Source organism: Lethenteron reissneri, chromosome 25 (genome assembly GCF_015708825.2).
Source record: "Lethenteron reissneri isolate LAM-NWPU_2019-01 chromosome 25, ASM1570882v1, whole genome shotgun sequence".
Lineage (NCBI taxonomy): Eukaryota > Metazoa > Chordata > Hyperoartia > Petromyzontiformes > Petromyzontidae > Lethenteron > Lethenteron reissneri.
The window spans coordinates 6099854-6122658 of NC_083803.1; the positions used below are offsets into that span (position 1 = coordinate 6099854).

Here is a 22805-nt window from a genome sequence, read left to right on the forward strand (position 1 = left end):
AGCAAGCAGAGTTCAAATCTTTTCCGTAGATAACAAACTAAATGTATTCACTAAAAACACAAGATGGGCAGATTGAGCAGCAGTGTGGACATGCTGCACAAAGCTATCTAGAGATCATTGTAACCCCCATGCTAACGATGAATAGTTTTAAATAAAGTGGGAAAGGGGACGTGTGATAATATGGTTAATGGCAAAACGGCAGAGAGGTGAGGTTTATAAGGTGCGAACAGTCGCACGAGAATAATAAAAATAAACATGGAGAGCAAATTCAAGTTGCGGCACCTGTTGAGCCTGAGCATAGTTCTCCTGTAGGATGCACGCAGTGAGGAGCGACTCTGGTGGCGTGAGCATGAGTGGGATGATTCGGCTCTCTTGCCGCGATGATGACCGCTCATTCAGTCTGCTCTGGCAGGTCCGCTCCGAACCCCCGCTGCTGCACTCTGCAGACACGCGGGACGTGGTGTCACAGCCGTGACGCTACGCTTCCATTACAAACGTGTACAGCCTTTCTGTTAACCACTGCTGCGTAATGGCCTCCCAATGCCGTGTGGATCATAGGGGTTGACAATACTTTCACATGCAGGTGAGTGCCGGTTGGGTAGAGGGAGCACAGACTTAGTGGCATTATTACGGTGCCATAAAACAATTAACTTTGTTTGCACTGCTCTATGCTGCCAACGATGTAGTCCCACCACCTATAACACCTGTTATGCATTGTCATCTATTCAAGCATTCTCCAGACTGAAACTTGCTTCGCTTCAAAGATCTGATGAGATTGGGCACATTCCAGGTATGTTGGTCATAGGTTTATATTACATAAGGCCAGTAAAAAGGAGCAAAAAAATATCTTCAGCAGCTCGTGTAGCACTGTCTTGCCACTGTGTGCACAAAACGGATACTGTGAATACTGGAGCTCATTCCGGATTTACTTTAGTTCTCAAGTTAAAAGCACATCATGGCCATTTTTTTTTATAAACCAACGATGGTATGGCGATGATTTGGAAAATATTGTAATTCAGCCATATGGCAAGATGCATCTCTAAAGCGCAATTGCTAATCATTCCATGCTATGGTTCCACCCCATCTCCAGGTTAGGTAAAGCCCTCTAAAAAAAAGACAAAATTTAATTTTGTAAAAGGACCTGTTGTCAATTATTTAGGTGTACTACTCTTTCATTGTAATGTTTATCTTTCCAAAATCATAACATTTACAAACATCTTTCAACAAACAATAGCCTCATAATAAATATTACACACTGTATAGGTAAGATTCTGCACATTACATGTTGTTAATTTTACGCAATACAACACGAGTTGGATTTCGGGTGTCTAAATGTACGATTAAGGGATGGGGTTTTACAATGAAGGCGCACAAAGATGCTTGCATAATGCAGGTAGAGTTACAGGACACTGCGATGGTTGTGTTGAGCACCTGCGGCAGATGTAGGAATGTCACTGTTCCATGCCTCCTTTATGCATTCACTCCACTCTAGGGGAAAAGGACAGACACCAAATTGAAATAAACGAGGATTATATCATTACAACCTGCATCATCACAATACCAACTCTTGACAACAATGAGAAACAAAAAAACAAAGTATTGTACCTTTATGTTGTGATTGTGTAGACCTTTTGCCTTTAAACCTTTTCCTTTTAAGTTCTCTTGAAAAATCAGGGCCTTTGCGCGGACCTTAGAATGCATGTGACATGACATCAGGCAGCTAAATAAGTGGTCTGCACGGGTTAAAAACAGGAAGCACTTTGCTCATATTCAAGACATTAATCTTGTGGGACAATATATAATGTGTACTGTGAGCTATGCATTGCAAGGCAGTACTTATTTGCAATGCTTAAACTGGCTGTAAAACAAGACTGACAAAACACGAAGTATCCATGAGCTATAAATACATGGTTTAAAGCAGACACTGAACCGAAAGCTATGCACGTCACTTTAATAACGCCGGCTACGCAGACATTTATAACATACGCACCTGTGAAATGATTAGCGAAGATCAGCCTGTACCTCCAGTGTGCCTCACTGATGTAATTTGACAGGCGAGAAAGGCGGTGGCTGAAGAAGTCCATACTAATGGAAGACACAACCGAGTCGACAAGCTGCAGTGTACTTTGCGTAGGACAGCCTTCATCCTTGAGTGTTTCCAGGCTTTCCTCTAAAAGGCAGAGTATACTGTGAGTAGAATGCTCATCGACTATAAATCCCGACTTCCTCTTCAAAGAAAAGGCAAAACGTTTCAAGACTGCCTTAACTTTCTGTGGGTTGCTCGGACTCGCGTCAGCGATCTCTGCATCGATTTCGGCACTCGTTTCCGTAGAAGTGCCATGAGAGGTTGGCGACTTGTTGGAAAGCGTACTGTTCTGTAGTGACATCTTCTGCAACTCTGCCCGAGTCTGCGAAGTTTGGTCATCAAGGTCGGGCGGGCTGCAGCTCAGGATGTCCACACTGCTCTCCAGGCTTTCGGCGGCCCACTGATCGAACGTCGCGTCCTCCACGTACTCCTCCGAGTCGCTCTCCGTGCCAACGCCTTCCCCAGCGAGGTCTTCGAATGTCACAAACAGCAGTGAGAAAATGTTCTCCATCACCTCCAATCGCAGGTTTGGAGGGGCAATCTGCTTCAAGTGAGAGTGGCACTGCTCAAAGTGCCACTCAATGGTCGAGAAGTCTTCCACTGGGCAGTCCAAGCTATTTAAATTGGTTTCAGCATTATCAAGCGGTGATGGACAACCTTCTCCAGGTGTCTGGCCTTCCAAGCTAGATGTAGTCCTTTCAGAATCTTTCTCGGTAATGTCCTGATTGGAGCTGCACCGGTTAGTGACAGTCTGACTAGTGTTAGATTCATGGGAAATGGATGGTCGCCTGGAAGGGAAATGTTTTAGGCATAAGGCGCTAATAGCATGCTTCATGGCACAGAAACTATGGAACAGTGCTACATTTCTTTGCTGGTCCAATGTTGGCAATTCAGAAGAAGTTTCAGCGTCTTGATCTATGGCACAAAAAGGAAGATACAAAAATATTGCATGAGCAATTGACCTCAATCTGTTGAGCAAACTTCAATATCTATAACTCAAGCAAACAAAAATAACTAAAATCTTAATGAGGGCATACATATGTTGACAAAATCTTTAAAGACTCACAGAACCTGCCCAGTCTGGTGAAGTAGACTCTTAACCTCCACTGTCATGGTTGATGAGATACATCATAATGCAGACAGGAAAGTGACGCAAAAAGTACAACTTTAAAAAAAACCCGAGTAATAAGATATGTGACTGCATCTGCAGTATATTAGGTATCATTTTTTCCCACGTATGCCAGACTAGTTCCTTGCACAGCTGTTTCGATTTCAGCAAGGAAGTAAAAGTCTCAAGCCCTTTGTCAATCCACTGCCTTTTCAGTTACAGGGATTGTTTGATCACACTGTACCTTGCTGTTTTGTACACTTTGGTGAAGTGGAGGTGAGGGCCAGGTTCAGATATCACTTTGCTACTGATGTTAGCCATGGCCAAGAATTGAACTCGGATTGCCCGGTTCATAGTATAGTGGCGCCCGAGTCACTGGGCCATGGCTGCCCTGTTGTTTGGTAACAGCATGCGCATCTGAAGATGGTGTCGGGTTCCAGACCTTTCCCCCCACACCTCCAGTTAGCACGGTTGGCTACCTCCGGTCCGAAATAATTCAACAAACATTCATACGGACGTACAGACCTGTGTCGGTGACCATGGGTTTGAGTAGCACAGCCAGCACCTCCGCCTCATGCAGCCCCAGGAGGTCTGTGAGGTGGTGAAGCTGGTAGAGGGTAGAATGTTGCTCCTGACTGTGCAAATGCCGCGCTAGGTCGTGCACACTGAGGTTTTTGCTGTGGATGGAGGGGTTACCCAACATGTTAGGAGTGTACTGTAAAGATATGCTACTACTGCCTGCCCTATCCCATCCCTTGCCGTGCAATGAAATGTCACGATTTGGGGTTTGAGAGTCCATTCGATTTTTTTTTACTTTGGATGTAGCACCTCCAGAGGCTGTAATGTGGTACAATACAAAATGGATTTATAGTGCGTAAAAGCAGTAACACATTTCAAGATTCAACGGAAATATTTATAAAAAAAATAGTAAAAATAATCATTTACAGGTCAGGTGAAACAATGACATATAAAAAATTATATATTCCTACAAGCACAATTTAACGTGTGTATCGTATACATCACAATTGATATTATGCAAAGTTACATGCCTACAATAACCAGAAAGATAGCCAATACAGGGAAACCAATTTCTCTAAGCATACGCACAATTGTCTGCTCTTTCTCCGATGGTCCACATTTGCCGTATCTCAGTGCTTGGACAATAATATGCTTTGGTATCATCGTTCTCGCAGTGATTGTGGAAGTGCGGTCTCTACCTGCTCTTGCGGATGCACCACTGCAGGACGTCCACCTGCGAAGCTAGGCTGTTGCAGGCATTCGCCAGCAAACGGTCTCCATGCACACCCTGGCACCAGTGAACGCCAGCGTTAATAAAAACCACACTCGCCCATCCAGCAATCCTCCCTTATTGGACACGGCTACTCTGTGCTCAGATGCTTGTAGTTACTGTCGTGGCAAAGTGGCTGCACAACTTGCTTTTGCAACTCTTTTGACACAATTATAAAAAATATAATATGAACACAAAAACAAAAAATTCCGTGCAAAACAAAATGAAGAGTAAATAGAAGATACATTCTATGTTGTCATAATATTCAAAGTTTTGTCTCGGAATGAACCCGTTTCCAGTTATGTTTACGGTTTAAACTCTGAATTGTTTTTTTGTAGCAGCACTATATAACATTTTAGTGTTAAGTTGGTTATGTTTAACACTGTTTTATTTGTTGCACTCTAGAACCATTTGAAACCGTTTTCTGTTAAGATATTTAATTCTGCATTTTAACTTCTTGCACGAGAACGATTCCTGTAACGGTGTATTTATTTTAACCAGGTCTGTTAAAAAGAGAGACATGATATAATAGCCTCATATTTGGAATTAAACTGAACAGTATAGTGTATAGACATTACAATACATACACAAAGCATCTAAATGCGACGATATCTCAAGATGATAAACAAAAACAAATGGCAAAGTTATAGCAGTCAGCCAGTCAAGACAAGAACCTTGAGCCAAGACTTCAGTCAGTGGGCAGAGTCGACAGCACAGAATGCTGGGGGGCAAGGACATTTCCATAAAATTCAACAATTTACAAAATTAACCTCAAAAGAAAAGTTAAAATTATACAAATATTCTCTGGCACCAGGAAGCGGTTGGTTAGAAGCTCTTCCCAGGTCTCACCCTGTCGCAGTGCAGAGTGCGCAGAAGCTCGCGGGCCGACTCTGGGGTGGAGCAATGAGTCCACCCCAGGAGCAAAACCAGGCGACACAGGGGCTCCAATTCACCCGACAGTAGCTGCCCCAGCGTCCCCAGGTCACCTCGCTTCACGAGTTGCAAGGCAGCCATCTGTCACCAACAAGACAGTTCAATCAATTATCATTGCACCAGTGGGAATTGTGCATTGCCGTATTCCACGGATTATAAGACAACTTTTTTGTGTATTTTGCAGAAGTTGGGGATACATCTTATAATTGGATAGGTGTGTGTGTATTCAGATTTGTATCACTCTATTGGCTCCGCACACATGTTTGGGATGTGTCTTGTTTTCGGAGCGTCTTCTAATCCTGAGAATAAGGTACTTCCTTTAGTCCATCATGTTTTTATGCTGCACTTGACAATTATACCGCAGTGTTCATGTGATGGTTATATTGGCAGTCCAGCCCCTCTGTTGGAGACTCACCACGATGAGCTCTAGAAAATGTTTTCCATTGGCAATGCAGTAAAAATAGAGCTCTTTCCAGGTGCGAGCCCGGTCAGGATGTGACATGAGGGACAGCACCATCTTCTCTCCCTCCTGCAGATCACCATATGCCGCTGCACAGCGAAACACAACCATACAACCAATCTAGGAGGCGAGTTCACATTTTACAATCTTGTTTTTCAAATTGGATTTGCACAAATGTTTGAATGCGGTTGCATTTAAAAAGTCTGCACAATGTAGAACATGCACATTAGGGGATCCACCAAAAATAGGAACAAAATAGTGTTCTAAATTACATGGAACAGCATACAGAGAAACCAGGAAAGCATTGAGCCCAGACTTGAACAGGGGCAGAGTTGGCAGCAGAGATGAATGTGAAAGGAATTCCCAGACTACAGGGGTTACAGTACAAAAAAAGCAACCTCCTATTGAACAGAAGTTGACTGAGGATTTTGAGTGAAAGCCTTTGTTAATCAAGCAGAGCATGTGGGGGTGGGTAGAGACAGAATAGTGAAAAGGCAAGGGCTTGTATACATAATTTTATTGTTGACTGGGGATTGGATTGGAAGCCATTAGATCTGAGAATTGGGGCGATTTGACCTCATATACAGGTAGGAGTGAGGAATCGTTCAGTAACTTTATGATCATTCGCATTTTGGAGATGAGATATTGTGGAGAGCACAGAGGGCAAACTTGCATTTTGAAAGCATAAGTAGCACTGATTTGCATGATGATAATGGTGACAAAAGCAATACAAGTGAAAGCGTTGAGGAGTAGAGTGATGACGGGATGTCACACTCGCCTCAGGAGGAGTGGCGTCATATCCCCTCGGGGTATTTGAGGGGGGACCAGTGACGTAGACGGGGTCTTCGCCGGGAGCCAGGGGAGTGAGTGGTAGGGGAGTAGGGACCCCGAGTAAAGGGGAATTAGCGCCAGGCAAGAGGGCTACTTTACCCGGCTGGCCGAGTTGGCTGAACCCTCGGCCAGTGCTGAGGGAAGAGCCCGATAGCCTGGTAGGGTGTAGGGAACTCCCAGTACCCTTCCCTTGGGGAGATTAGTTAGTACAAAGTTGTGTTAACCCCTTCCCACGAGTTAGGTGTAAGCCCCTAATAAACAGTTCGGCATTAGCCCCTATAAAACTCGCTTCCGCGTCGTTCTTACAACACAACAGAAATAACAAACACAAATTGTAATATCTAATGAGCATTTTTTTCACATTAAAGAGACAAGAGTACAAGAACTTACCATCCCCCTCGACTGCACTAAACACTGCATTTTCATGCACACTCTTCTTTCTGTGCTCTTCATCCACAACTGCACAATAATACTTGACTAAGAAGTTGTTTCCCTGTCTGAGAAGGCAGCTGAGTAAGCGGGTTTCGCTCAATATGCTTTCGGCACCATGGCAAGCATCGTGGAGCTCCAGAAACAACCTCTCAAGGTCCACAGTCCTTGTTGGGGCACTCAGGTTCAAGGTGGCCACACATGAATATAGGCGCTCTCTAATTTCACCCACTTTGCAATCGCTTGTGTCACTGGGGTTGTCCGAATTAGAACTCTTTCGAAGCTCTACTAGGTGTCCCAGAATAGAATCCACAAACAACTGTTGCAGGGCAGGATGGTGGATGCATGCCATGCGACGTCTCTGCATTCAGGCTGCTGATGATAGCATGGCCAATCCAGGAGTCTTGGTCAATTATCTTTTGCAGAAATGCTTTGCTTTCCTTTGAGAGATGAACATCGGGGTCATGTTGCTCACTGCCCGTCAGGCAATGGGTCTGCTGGAAACAGTGGTAGAGATTCTGAAATGCAGAAAAAAATTAACAATTATTTTATAATTACTATGAGCCAAGAACGTCTGTTTGTGTGTAACGAGCGTGACGTCACTCCACATGCCGCACCCCCCCCCCCCCCCGTCATTAATATTCATGAGCGGGTGGATTTTATCACACACGCAGGTCAAGCGGAAAAACTTTTTTTCGCAAATTCGCTTTCAGTTTGCCGTTTCTTTATTGAAAGTGAATCTAATAAATAATTTTACCAGAAAAAGTGGATTTGGTGTCTTTATTTTTTTCTTCAGCACTACATTATGGTAAAATAGACATTTATCGGTGATTTTTCATATATTGTATCGAATTCAATTCATTTCAACCCCAGCGACCGAAAGCAGAAGAAAATAAAGTATCAGAGCAGTGAATTTGAACAAATTGAAGGTCAGTTATATAGTGCTAGTGACATGAAGTGAGGTGTTTTATGACGTAGTTTTGTGCAAGAATCACTGCCATTAGTACAGTGCTACAGTGAAATGCAGTGATGTGTTTGATGACATACACTTGTGCAAAATTAACACAAGATACAATTATACTCTGCTAAAAAAATTCGTAAATTTTACAGCTTCTCTTCTAGGACAGGCAAACAAGCTAGTAAAAAATAATTAGCTTACTTTTGGGTAAGCATTCCTCAATGTTTAAATATTAAACTAAACAGTGGAATATACTGTTTACAGATGGCAAAGTAGACATAGCGACTTCCATGTAAGAATATGCTATTTAAAACGGAGAGAGATCCAGTGTTTTCTTTTAAAATAAACAAAGTAATTGAAAAATTACCCCAACAGTGAGTAAAAGGGAAGTTAAACCGGTGGACCTTGTCACTCAGAAACCCTACTATGAATGCACTTCACACACTGACATTTCTCATTCATATCATAAGTTAATAGGTTGTCTTCCAAAGATAAAATCATGTCGAAGTGCACAGTATTTTTAGGCATAGCATGACAATTTTAGGTTGGTATTTGGAATAATTACAAAACCTTTAACAGCAGTGAAACAAGAAATGACGATTCTCATGTTAATTATTACCACAAATCATAGGGTGTATTTTGACCTGGTAAATATAGAATGTGAGGGGAGCTGGAGTGCAGTGATAAGAGTGCTCTAATCACAGCTAACATCAGTGGCAAGTGATATATGAACCAGTACTGGGCACCCCTTAACAAAGATGCACTGACCAACTTGATGAAATATGGTAAAGGACCCCCATGACTGACACAGTGGATTAACAAAGGTTTATAAAATGTAATGAAATGAGTAAATTTACATATAAAAGCTAAAGCTGTTAAAAGTTAATAAACTATGCGTCAGAAACTTGTTTAAACAAAAATTAAGAATTTAAAAAAATCATATTTAGTTTTTTTAACTTGCAGAGCAATATTTCAACTTCTTTAACATTACACAGAAACCAGCTGACTAAATGATAGAAGGATGTGTTCAATGTCGTCTTTAAATCTGATCAAGTTAATTCTACATTGGTAAATACATGCTTCTAATTGGCACATACCTATAGATTGTCTGGGCCTTTCATAATCTAAAGTAAATGTGACCGATGCTTTCATTATACAGAACTTATACAATCCTAAATAAAAGTGTGGCATTCCAGTTTAGGCCATACGCACAGCCCACTTTCTTTCAAGCATTCGCCATGTACTGCTCCGGGCACCTTTAGAAGTGCGTGGAGAAACCTTGAGGCAATCAACGATAAACAAACGCAGCCCAACCCAGAAGACTTACGAGCGGCTGCGAGAAAACCTGAATGTAAAAAAAACAAATAATTAATGAAAATCATTACAAAACCAAAGCTTGCAGGGAGGGCAGTGCCACTACCTGTATGACGTCAGCCGGGATCTGGCAGCTGCAGGAGTCGAGCAGCAGCCGGAACTCGACATCTTGATGGAGCAACCTCAAGGGGCCCTCCTACAAGCACAGGTTACAAATGAGAAGCTATTTTCTGTTTGCCTCAGAAATGCTAACAATCCACCATGCTGGCATAGATAACAATGTGTTACCTCAATGGGTTCCAAACGTATATTTCTTCAGTAAAAAAAATACCTGGCTTATTTTAAAAATGTCAATGTAAAAATATATTTAAAATCTTTTCTTACCAGTGCACCACCTTTTAAATGTTCCAACTCATGAAGACAGATCATCGCCAAACAATTTGCAGAGTAGGGACCATCACCTCTGAAAAGTTGACAATAAAAAATATACAAGGTTCATGTATTCCTGGCGTGTTTAGTGCGAGACAAAACTACATTTCTCCACAGTATGTCAATCATTGTTTGTTTTTCTAATTTGGTCCAATTAATGTCAACTGCACACATATTACAATCAGTGAATTAGTCATTATTCGGTAACAGAAATCCTGATGAATGGATCATCAATTGTAGGCTTCACTAGTTGTGTAACTTGCTGTAGTGCAGGCTGCACTAGAATTGGCCATTTTATCAGCATAACAAATAATTACAATATCACACCCAATGTCAGTTGTGTGCAATCTTCTGTAAAGCAGGCTTTAGCCTCGACGAGATCATTGTTATGCAGAAAGATGGGTCTTGACTGGTATTGCAAATTATGATATTGTTTCGATGCAAAAAATCATGGAACACCACATGTTGGAAATAAATTATACAGGGAGATAAATTAAGAAATATGCAGCTGTGAGGAAATTGTGGTAAATATTTCAACTGGACATAAGGGAAGTTTCATATACCGTGCTATGTAACTTCAATAAAATTGCTGTCTGCTGTTTTTGCAGTACAAAAAAATGTACATGTGTAAATTTGTGGCACTGAGAATCTTCTAAAATATCTAATTGTATTTGCATGTACAGAAACAATGCAAAACCAACTCCTGCTGTCTTCAAACATGTGATACGGCATTCTTACAGGAAGTGGCGAGGTTGCGAGGCAACAGCCTCCAGTAGCTGAGCCACATCGAGTCCCAGAGCAGCCTGGTTTTCACAGAGTCGTGGCAGGCAGGCACGTGCCAGCTCCCACCTGCCATTGCACAGGTTCCGGCAGAAAAACCTAAAGAGTTCCTGCGCTGAATAAGCCTCTTCGTTCCCAAATGGGTGCATGCTCCCTCCAGGCAGCCTATGGCCACCCTTCCTGTGAATGAACGCAAGCATAAACAACAACTTACACATGTAAGCACAATTCTGGGAATGCCTTCATCATCATCAGTGGTCAATCCACTGCTGGATGAAGGCTTCCCCAAGCCTCCACCACCTTTCAAATGCCTGTAATAATACACCTGTACACTGATTTTATGGCTCCACAATTATCACACGATGAATTAAGGCCAAATGAGTGAGCAATATTTAATTTGATGTTTGTATAAAACTGTTCACAAGCAAATCCACAGCCAACCAGTAGTGCCACTACGTCTTATAACTAACTTCCTGTGGTAATAGGCTTTAACAGGGGGTGAATCATGTGTTTTTTACGAACTCGTGACATGTGGTCAGATTAATTATTTGCCGATTACATCTCAAAAAGGTACACAAGGTTCTAATTACAACACAATGGACTTTAAATACCTGTCTTCAATCCATGTATTCAACAGCCAGATCAACAAACACTATAATTGTTATTTTCTTAAAGTACTGTATGCAAGAAAGGACTGTTTAAGGGTGTAACGCTGTACGCCAACTGTTCTTGAGCCTTTGAGTTTCGGGTTTAGACCGATCACTTTACATAGTGACAGCCTTACAAATAACTTCCCTATGCTCTTAGCAGAGCATATAGATGTACCAAATCGATTGTCTAACTCTAGCGCCGAAGTAGCTTGGCAGCGAGGACGCGCTGCACTTTGAATGGATCACGTTAAGTTATCTCCGTAGTTTATTTGAAAAGTAACAATTTCATTTATCCAAACAAACAAAAACTTCCCTTTGAGTTAGCAATTCAAACCAGCGGTTGGAAAGGTGAATATCCCCTGTAACCGAAACTATGACTCCCAATTGAGACGCAACATTAATTAACAAGCCCTAGGGACACGAGATCCCTCTTAACAAAGGCAGAGTGAAGTCAGAGCAAGAAACGCCCATGGCCAATACGGTGTGTGAAGGTCTTCACCAAACCAATGGATTGACAAATGGTTGTAGATTGCATTTACCACCTCGGCACTGGCCAAAACCAGTGCCGGTCAAGTTTCATTACCGTTCATTCATGTTTAGCCCGGAAGGCAACGCTCAGCGTTTGTTTTTTACGGGTGAACACTGATCAATACAAAAACTCGTCAATAACATTGGGAACAAGTAAACCCGTAAAAACAAAGTTTTTCACTATAAATCCTTTATATGCGTGGCGGCTAGAGTCATCTCGTCCTCTGGCTTGAGATGGCTGCCACCTACGTGTCAGATGATTGTCTGCCACCATTAAGCAATTGGTAATAAAATATTTAATTTGTTTTCCCTAAACAGTGTAAAATTTTGGATTTTTTTTCACGAAAATTAATTGTCACACAACGAGTCTGTGTGGAAAATGTCAGCTCGATTGGATCACGGGAAGTGGGTAAAAAACGACCGAAAGATTTGCACGGTCGTAAGCAAGCAAGCACGCAAGCAAGCAAGCGAACTTAATATAAAGGATTTTAAAAATACAGAAACACACAGGAGTCGGGCAATGGCTCTTCCTGTGCAACCACTTATAAGGCGCCGTTCGCTAACCATCAGCACAAAAGCAAAAAAAACACACAACGATCACAGAGCAGTATTGTCTCCAGGTGAAGTAAATGAGACCACCATATATTTACTGTACACGTTAATAAGTCATTCTTTTACGTACTAAAGCTTAAACAGTACAATTAACTATCATTAACTGAAAGTTACACAGCACACCCATGTTGGTGTTCACACAGTAACATTGTGGATGTCCGATATTCAACCGAGGAAGCGCCACCTCCGATTAGCGCTGCGAAAGAAGGTCAACATATACTTAACATTAACGTTTCAGAAGGGGGTCTGTATTCGCTACGTGTGAGAGGAAACCTGTACACAGAGTAACCATTGCGCTTTACTCCCACACGAAGTACGTACAAGCGAGTGGCACAGTCAGCCCCACCTGCTTTACCGCAATCTCCAAACCCCCTCGCAGTCTTTCCCCCACAAAACGTCGACACCGCGATTCGTCGACACAGCACTGGACCACGCGGCATGTGTCGCCCCCCACACCCCCCCAGGGCCAACAGCTCAGCCTCGTCGGCGTCCACAGAATCAACCCTGCGGCCACACGCGCGGCTTAAGCGGGAGCCGAGTGCCGGCGGTCGAACGGGCGAGGGGGGGAGCCTCGATCAGCACGGGACGGGTCCGACCAAGGCCGAGCCGTGGCTTCGGCAGCGTGCAGCGGGCAACGTACACGGTCTTCACAAACAGTTGCCGCTCCCACAGAGCCGAGGAGCGAGCTGGCGGCCCAGGGGTTGAGCGCCGACCCGAAGTCGTGGGGTCGGGACGCGAGTTCGTCCGCCGTGTTGACCGGGCGGCTTCGCGGCGCGCGCACGTGACTGGCCAAACAGCTGATCGGGCGTGCTACGGAACCTCCGAGTGGCCCGCGGAACGCGATTCGTTTTGTTTTGGTCCAATTACCATTCTGGCCACTAGGTGGGGGAGGGGGCCTATATAAATGATTTGGGGCGTGTGGCATTCCACAGGACAATGGCATTCCACAGGACACGCACGTGCTTGCTACCACTCCCATCCACGCACTCTCCTGCATCTCCCCACTCACCTGCACGCACTGTCATACCTCTCCCCACTCAACTCACTCCCCTCCACCCACTCACCTGCATCTCCCCACTCAGCTCCATGCACTCTCCTACCTCTCCCCACTCACCTGCACGCACTCTCCTGCATCTCCCCACTCACCTGCACGCACTCTCCTGCATCTCCCCACTCAACTCACTCCCCTCCACCCACTCACCTGCATCTCCCCACTCAGCTCCATGCACTCTCCTGCCTCTCCCCACCCAAATCACTCCACGCCACGCACTCTCCTACCTCTCCCCACTCACCTGCACGCACTCTCCTGCATCTCCCCACTCAACTCACTCCCCTCCACCCACTCACCTGCATCTCCCCACTCAGATCCATGCACTCTCCTACCTCTCCCCACCAAAATCACTCTACGCCACGCACTCTCCTACCTCTCACCATTTCCCTCCACGCACTCCCTGACACCTCCCCTCTCATCTCACACAACCCTTGCTGACAAAGTGCTGCTATTAATATTTTTGGGATAATTTCTATGAACACTATATTGTGGCTGCCATGAATTTGTTGCTGCAAGTTTATAACCACTTTCATTCAACTTAAATCTTACGTCTTAGGGGCCGTCCATAAATGACGTCACGCGATTTTGGACGATTTTTGACCCCCCCCCCTCTAGTCACACGGCATCACAAAAAGTCACACCCCCCCTCAAATATGACGTCACAAAGCTCTGCCCCCCCCCCCCCCCAAAAAATATATAAAACATGCTTCAAATCGCTTTAAACTATTGTCATTGTAGTGCGTATTTAATGTGGCGCTGCACTCTGATGTAGGAGAAAACATTTATTTAAAAGTCTATTTACTTAAGTAGAACGTGTTGTCTATATTTAAAGTGGCGCATTTTGATGTGACGTTACATTTCTCATCCCCCCCCCCTTCGTCACACATCGTCACAAATGTCTGACCCCCCCCCCCTTCCTAGGTGCGTGACGTCATTTGTGGACGGCCCCTTATATTTAAAGGTCTTAACTTATTGTATCTCATAACATGAGTTTATATACGAGTGTCAGGACATACAACATGACTTTACTGTGTTCAACAAACTGAATAGTTTATTTCATTTGGTCACAACACACTAAAAACGCATCACAACTTAACCAAATTTCGCCTATATCAGCTTCAGTTGAATCATTAACAGGGTTCTGCGTTGTCAGTAACCTATTAAATTGCATTCGCAATGCACACTTTTTTTTATTATCACATGCTTTCTTTTAACTCACTCTGTTGTTATTGTTGTCATCGTTGTATCCTCAAATCTTGCAACTCAATTTTAACCCACTTCCCAATGTGGTATCAACTGCAAACTTGGTATATTTATGTCATACTGACGACAATACTATATTCTATCATAAAAAATCTATATTTTTAAACATTATTTTTCATATGTTATGTTTCGGCTTGGGTCTGATTGTCCACGGTCAACTGACGTTGGCTGTAATTGGCCACGTCCCTTGCGTTATGGCAAGCTTCGGGGCCACTTCTTGGAGTTCTGCCATTACTAGTACATTTAATAAAAGCGTGTTTTAAAAAAAAGTTGTTTTTAAATATTACTTATTATGAGTCCAGCGTGTGCTGCTAAGTTATCGAGGGTGCACTGGCTAAGATTAAGCTGTGATGAATGAATATTATACTGAATAAGATCAACTCCACTCACCCTCTGATGTGAGCGAGTGCAGATGCACGTTTAACAAGTGAGAGATAGATACCCTGTGCTGTAATTTTAGCTTTGGCTGTGCCTTCTAAGATTTAAAAGATGTGCCATTGCAGTATAAAGCAGATTACTCAAAAAAATGTTCCACATTCTTCAAGACGTAAATGAGTAGCAAGTGTTTGATGGTAGATGCGCACACTCGTCCCACGTGTTATTACGTTTTCGAGGCAATTTGGACAACATATGATTTTCTAAAAACGTATTTTTACAGCGGAGTGCATCTATACTGTAATAAATACATAATTTTAGCAGATGTAAAAGGTAATTTTCGACCCGCGACATCACACGTTGCGTGAAACTTACTTTATTCACCAGGTTTCTAATTGACATTTAAAAAAAACTGTGTTTATTCACATTGTCCAAGACTGTCAATGTCCAAGACTCTTAATGGGAGGGGGGTGTGGGGGTCTATAATAAACACCGTATATAGTTCTTGGAGACAAATTTTTACAGTCAATTTGATTATGCCAAAGTACTGGCCGAGGTGAAATATATTTAGAAAAAAAAATCTAATTTACCTTTTAAACTAAAAATAAAATCTACAGGATTAGAAAACATACATTGCAAGAATAACAGCTTGGCTTTATACATTCTTGCAGTGCTATGTCATAACCTATACACCTGTTTTTACTGGTAGGAACCTCCTGGTTACACCAGCCCACAGGGGATTATTGTGTCCGTCGTGCAGGGAGGGGCTGGGTGGGGTGGGTGGGGAGGGTGGGGTGGGGTCGGGTGGGGAGGGTGGGGTGGGGAGGGGCTGGGTGGGGAGGGTGGGTGGGTAGCTGGGTGGGGGGTAGGAGGGGTGGGGTAGGGTGGGGAGGGGAGGGGCTGGTCACCCCGTGGTGCCCTTATAAAACTCAACGTTTAACCTATTCACGCCGGCTTGTGCCCGCCCTCACAGTCGGGCATATTTGCGGAATACACCACGCCGCCGTTGACCCTGGCCATTGACTGAGCAACTCAACGTTACTACCAGCTCCCTCCGCAGGAATGTGTTAACGAAGCTGGAAAACTATCAAGGACAGTGGCAAGGAAGTACGTCATGTGGAAGAGTTACACCACACACATTCATGAGACTGAGTGACGGTGCAGTGTTGACCGCACTGCACTATGAACAACCCAGTATTTTATGTTCGATTCCCGTTAACGGCTAACATCAGTGGCTAATGACATCTAAACCAGCCCTGGGCATCTCCTTCACTAATCCCGCACTTACCAACATGGGCTACTGTTGTCAGTCAACCACCATGAACAATATGGCATGGGGAGGCCTTCATCAAGCAGTTGATTGACAAATAGCTATACATTACCATAACGTTTTCATATTCTTTCAAATACTATAAACACCCAATAAACATTGAACGTTGGGCCAACGTTGGCTAACGGTTCCAACCACATGCCAAACGGTGGTCCAACTTTGCATGTTTACTGGGCATTACTCAATTCATCCTTCCAGTTGTGAAATATCTTAATTCTTCATGATGTGTTAAGTGGAAGCAAATCAATTGAATGTTTTAGTTGGTGTTTTCAACAGGTAATGTTTGTATATTTGTATTATATGAGGAAGCAGCCAAAAAGTTTTCAAAACGAGACACAGTAGATACAAGATTAAACTCACCTCCAAAGTCACATGAATCCCTCTTCTGATTCGGTGATCTTTCATAACCATCCACTTATCATGTTATATAAGGTTATCCTTTTATTGATACCCACACATATGTCCCACCCACCTGTTAATACAATTTTGTAATATGTTAACACTTTCCTCTGTGAGATATGAAGCCATCACTTTCACAATATTCAATCACCTGTTGAGATTAAAGTAAGCGGACCATGACAAATCAATGGGGCATCTATACACGGATCACACTGTATATCATTATTGCATAAAGATGGGATCTCAAAACAAGGTAATCCTAGCAACTGATTGAAAAACTTATTTTTTCACTTCTCGTTAATAAAGTATTTTGACTGCCTCACGTATGTTGAGAGCATTTTTCCTGGCCAGGTGCAGAGATATGTTATTGTGTGTCTTCATCTGGCTGAAGCAGTCCCGTCTGGTCACATGATCATTATGTTGCAGGCGTGGATCTTAACCACTTCCCAGGATCTTGGTGGCACGCTGGTTGGCATCGTCGATGCGTGCCTTGTTCGAGTCCGCCTACAAGCACAATCAGACAGTTCTCATTAACAAGGAGCTGCCATATGCTAAGGATGGCCTTTTAAAGAATTAGCAATCACATTAAAGTGTCTTTGAACATTGCAGGATCCTGAGAGATAGCGGCTTGGAGACACATTCATTCATAAGTGGATTGACGATGGCTGCTGCTGCTGATGATAAAATACTTTTCAAACATACCTCATGCAATCCAAATGGTATCTTAATGGAATTATCTTATTCTTAAACAAGAACCAATTTTTTTATGTTGAATATTTCATTTTCATATGAGTTTTGTAATACCATTTCAATTTGCTTTACACGTGTCCTGCATTACTTTGAGACCCAAATATCCACTCATAAAAGTCTCAACGGGCCCTCACCTCACCGAAATTAAGATGAAAGAATTCCCGAAATAATGAAAACTAAGATATTAGTCGTCAAAGGTGTGAGCTTAAATTAACATACAGAATAAATTAACAAGTCAGGCTTGCGTGCCAACAAAAAGTATTCCCAGAAGATGGCAATGTTATCATTAAATGACTACATTGCATTACACTTCGAGCTGGACCAGCAATAAAACAAAATCACAAGGAGATAAACGCATCTTTATTTTGGTTGCTGAGTAACAGTCACGAGCTGCTCGCACCTCAGTTCAATTTATCCAACATCAGTGATGACTGTATGAACAAGTTTTGGACCTCCCCTCGGTCGACTCAGCATGAAATGAGTATCTGGTGTGATATCTAAACATCAGCACTGGGGAGACAAAGGGGGTCAGGCATTGTGCTGGACACACCAGCCCCTTGTGCAGCGTGCCGGCCTTCATAGGTGCACGCTGACATATACCCCAACAACCTATGTAGGCTACACGGGTGGGAAATCTGTCCTTGTCGATTACACTGGTCAACACACTTTTTCTGGCATAAGGTTTTCCAACGGTATTAAGTCAATTTTGGGGTGCTGATTCCAAATCTGGCATCAGTTTATGTCTATCACATCAGGTTTTTGAGATATGAAATATTGCATTTTCAATAAAAACTGCAGAAGAAAAATATTAAATAAATGTGAATATCTACATAAAATTATATTATAAACACACTATCCTAAAAACACAGCACCATATTTTAACACTAAAGCAGTCACTGACTCGCAACAACTTGCAATCATAAGTGACAGAGTTAATTTTGGGTAAAATCAATGAAAATGGGGTATGCCGATAGCATAGAAATGAGATGTGATAGAGCAAATCTGAGATCAGATTTTTGAATCAGCACCCTGAAATTAGTCTAAAACAGCTGCAAAAGTCCAGGCCAGAAAAATGTGTGTTTTTTTGTTGACCAGTGTTACCTTCTCCATGATGCGGCCGAGCTGCCGGTTCTGCGTGTCGATCTCGTTGCCCATGTCCATGGCCATGTGCCGCAGGTTGCCGATCATGCCGCTCACTTGCTCAAGGTTCTCCTCCATGTCGTTCTCCCGCGCGTCGTTTGTCACCCTGTGTTGGGACATTGACGTTGCGTGGGGGAGAGACGGTGCAGGAGGAGGAGAATATACAATATGAGAGAAAAGGCGAGAAGGGACGTGGAGGCAGGTGGACGGGGGGACAGGGGCAAGCAGTGGGATGTGGGCATAAATTGTAGGAGTCAATATGATCATTTTTCTTATTCGTGTGTTATTTACGATACCGGTGTTGTGATTTAATTCATCAAAACAACATAAGTAAAAAAAGCTAGGATATGAAAAATTAACAAATAACCTCAGCAATATTGACTAATTTGCAGTCACATTCAGAGCTGCCAATGTATCATTGTTAAAATAAAGAAAGAAACTAACTTATATTTAATGGTACCGAAGAAAATAACTTTTAAAACTTTACAAAATCATTGTCTTAGATTCAGACTTTAGAACTTCACACAACACCGACATATCCCTGTTAAACATCACTATGAGAAATGCAAAACATGGTTTAAGTTTTCCAGAACATATATAGAATCCATACTCTTTGATTCTTTCGGTAAAGTCACATAGATAGAGAATTAATAGATCACGACGTTTCGATCGCAACACAAGCAACCGTCTTCAGGTGAGAGAGAGAGAGCTACAGAAACAAGGTCTTATATAGGCCTGAGATGGGTGGGATGATAGAAAGAATCCTGAATGAGAAGTGTTTCTAGATCATTTGCAGACCATGCTCTGTGTTATGTCGTGTTGCAAAAGTGCCCCTATGTGTATTCTAGCACCTGTTATAAGGTGACGACTGGATCGTGAACAACTTGCACCAAGAGGGCCACCTGACCTGCGTATGAAGCCACCACTGCAGGCCATCTGCTCCCGTTCGTCCATGACGTGTGCTGGCTGGTTGGACACAACTCCATCCTGGTTGTTCCCCCATGCCTTCTTGTAGGCATCACCTGCCTCAAAGTTCTTCAGTCTGTCTCATGGTGGGGGCAGTGACGCAAAGGGCGTGAGACAGCTGGACAGAGATGCGCCGGATGCAAAATTCTGCTGCGACTGCGAATTGTAGATTTGCACTTGGCAAGTGCAACCCGGTTAATATTGTGTTTGCATTATTGAACCGTCGTTTATGGGTGTTTTATGTATTTCGAGTCTGTTACGTGTGCAACCATTAAGCTGCCCAGACTATAACGATCATAATTTTGCGTGTGTTTTAATTTGGTATTGATGTACTACCATACAGCGAGCCACTTAATCACAAAGGGAAAGTGCTGACAAATAACAAGAATATAATTAAACCTGCCATTAGATTTTATAGCTCATGGTAAAAACATTGTCAATGACTTCAAACCATCACTGGCTATTGTATACATCCTCAATAACAGAATAGCCGTGTTCAAAATCCTATATTTATCCATAACTAATTCATTCAAAGTAAAGGAAAATGTAATAGATCCATTACAGATGGCACATTTTTTAGCTTACATCTTTTGATCCTCTCAGTTGCATTATTTGCAGATCGACATTACACTGCATGACTGTCGATCCCTAGCCCAAACAAGTAGATGAAAATGTTATTTTTAAAGTTCTACACCAAGCAGAACCAAACAAAACCAAATATGTCCAAATGGCTGTTGTATTGAGGGTTTCGTAAATGAAAAAAGCTTTGTAAAGTGGGCGACAAATGAGTAACATTGTAATTAATTGACAGGTAATGCTTGGCAGTGGTGTTGTGACGAACGCTGCAAAAAGGGGAGCTTTAATCTCCCATGAGCCTCCGATATGCTTAAATGCCAGATTGAGCCGATGGGACACAGAAATCACCATGCAATCGGTGTGTCCCCCCATCACACCAAGCCTCTGGCTCAAAAAATTGCCCAATTTTCTGGTATGGATGACGAGTAAGTGACTGTAAGTGACCTCAAATAGAGGATTCTGAAAGTTGAATTCACACAAAACTGAGAAACACCCTTTTTACAACACCGATGATACTCGCGGGACATCGGACACAATGGACAGCATTGCAAGGGTGTGAACAGCAGTTTGCAGTTTCTGTGGAGGGAATTTCCTTTAATTAAGCGCTCACACATGGTTGAAAAAACCATGCTAACTACTAAGGGAATAACAAAGATGATGACATTAGCATATTCAGCAAACTGGCACGCCCATACACGAGGAATGCAGTGCTCGAGTTAGTGCAACTGCAAGCTGCAGTTAAGAGCCAAAGTTGTGATGCTGATACAATTTGAAGTGAAGCATAACTGATTTGTTTTCATTGCTGAAATTATGTTTATATGTGTAGACATGTAGTTACGGATTGCAGACACAAATTGAAATAACGAAAACCTCTGTCTACTGCTATATAAACATCATGCATTACAGATTATTTATTTTTGGAACCACGTTGGGAAAAATTGCAGTTCCACAAGTACATTTACAAATTAGTACCAAACTAAAATGTGTTTCACTTCAAATAAGAATGACAGTTCTGAAAGCAGGATCAAAAGAATACACGGCAAACGTGGAAATGAAGTGAGGGACTATACATACGTAAATGCAGTATACAAGTCAAAGATGAATATTAAGTAATTTACAACAGGCTGCGGGTTAACCCAGCATGCCCTTACTTGCAGACAAGACGATATAAAAGGGCAACTTCAGTGGCAACCCATATCGTCTTTCCATGCATGAAGAGCAAATGAGACGGTTGTTCATGATGGTATTCATACTTTGTGGAGGCAATGGCCTTCCCAACAAACTTAAAGAATTGTAGGACATACGTTGTGCATATTAACAGCAAGGGCATTGCATTAAAATGCAAAAAAATACGCTGATATTAACAAATCACCATTTGTAATCATTAATAATGTTCAACAAAGTAGAGAGGGGTCTATAGAGAAGCACACATGTCTAACCGAACTCAACATTAAACTGTGCCTTGGTGATGTCAGCAGTTATTTTGTGGGTTTAATGACACTACTAACATCTGATCTTATTGTTTTTTATTGTCCACAAATGCCAATATTGTCATAATATTCACAAGAGGATATTTTTGTAACAAATGGTGAATGTTAAATCCAGGCATTCCACAGAAGCGTTGTCATACATGTCAACTAATTTGATAACATTATAGGCTGCACACCACACGGACATAAAACATTATTAGATTTTGACCTATTTGACCGATTTACTGATTTTGTTGACAGCTGTCAGAGTCACGCATCATGCACTGCGCACTGGAATGGAAAGGTTTCCAGAATAAAAGATAAAACGTAACATGTATGACAAACCACGTGTGTAGCATCATGGATAATGACAGTGTATTGCCACATCATGCTCTTAAGCTTGGGGGTAGAGCAGCTCTATGCTAATGTATACCCACATTATCATGCAAATATATTTCTCTTTACAGACCAGCATGGCCAGGCATGCCAAGACATGTCTGGGGGCATGGTAAGGACCTATAAAGCAGATACGGAACTAGACTCATCTAGTTTATGGTTTAAATAACAAATCACGCCTGCTCAGACCTACTTATCACAAGGGCATAGGGCACACAGGCCGCAGCAATTTCCTATACTCGACAAGTTTTTTTCTGCCTCCTTCATATCCTGATTGATCCCATCCATGCCTTGCTCGGTATGCTCCAATTGTTCTTACATAGAATGGTTGAATGAGTGCAGGTGGGAAATTGAGGGCACAGGGTGGAGAGGGGAAAAGAAAAGACCAAAACACAAGAACAGACTTAGAGCATGCCAAAGACAGAGCACGGGATGAGCGTGACACACAATTATGCACAGCGGCCCTCAGACGGCGTGGGCCAGTACCTACTTTTCACACGGACACGCGCACAGGCCACAGCATTTCCCTAAATCTGTTAAGTTTTTCTCGGCCTCCTTCATATCCTTGTTGATCTGGTCCATGCCTTCCTCAATCTTGTCAAGCTGTTCTGTTAGAGAAATAAGCAGGAACTCTTAAAATTTCGTTCAAGCTGGGCAAATATTACGATATTAAACGAATAGAAA

At 42.6% G+C, this 22805-nt stretch overlaps 2 protein-coding genes across 3 annotated transcripts in view; both read right to left on the minus strand.

The window, feature by feature from the left end:
* The window catches only part of ZFYVE26 (zinc finger FYVE-type containing 26), a 40926-nt gene extending 27728 nt beyond the window's left edge, over positions 1-13198 (minus strand). The window contains 14 exon segments of the mRNA XM_061559055.1: positions 283-440; positions 1432-1488; positions 1606-1689; positions 1991-3001; positions 3720-3871; positions 4412-4500; positions 5332-5496; positions 5831-5964; positions 7097-7481; positions 7483-7653; positions 9514-9603; positions 9792-9870; positions 10575-10796; positions 13047-13198. Of these exon segments, the coding sequence (XP_061415039.1) occupies positions 283-440; positions 1432-1488; positions 1606-1689; positions 1991-3001; positions 3720-3871; positions 4412-4500; positions 5332-5496; positions 5831-5964; positions 7097-7481; positions 7483-7653; positions 9514-9603; positions 9792-9870; positions 10575-10765 (2766 nt within the window). The 5' untranslated portion in view covers positions 10766-10796; positions 13047-13198.
* A 2854-nt stretch (positions 13199-16052) lies between these two features.
* SNAP25 (synaptosome associated protein 25) overlaps positions 16053-22805 on the minus strand; it is a 44928-nt gene continuing 38175 nt past the window's right edge. Inside the window, exons 5-8 of one of the 2 annotated variants that reach the window (XM_061559060.1) lie at positions 22612-22729; positions 19622-19756; positions 18676-18820; positions 16053-17328 (exon numbers count right to left, since the gene is read on the minus strand). In XM_061559060.1, the coding sequence (XP_061415044.1) occupies positions 17260-17328; positions 18676-18820; positions 19622-19756; positions 22612-22729 (467 nt within the window). In that variant the 3' untranslated portion in view covers positions 16053-17259. Of the gene's footprint in view, positions 17329-18675; positions 18821-19621; positions 19757-22314; positions 22436-22611; positions 22730-22805 lie in introns of both variants that reach the window. The other variant, XM_061559059.1, reaches the window with a different exon arrangement.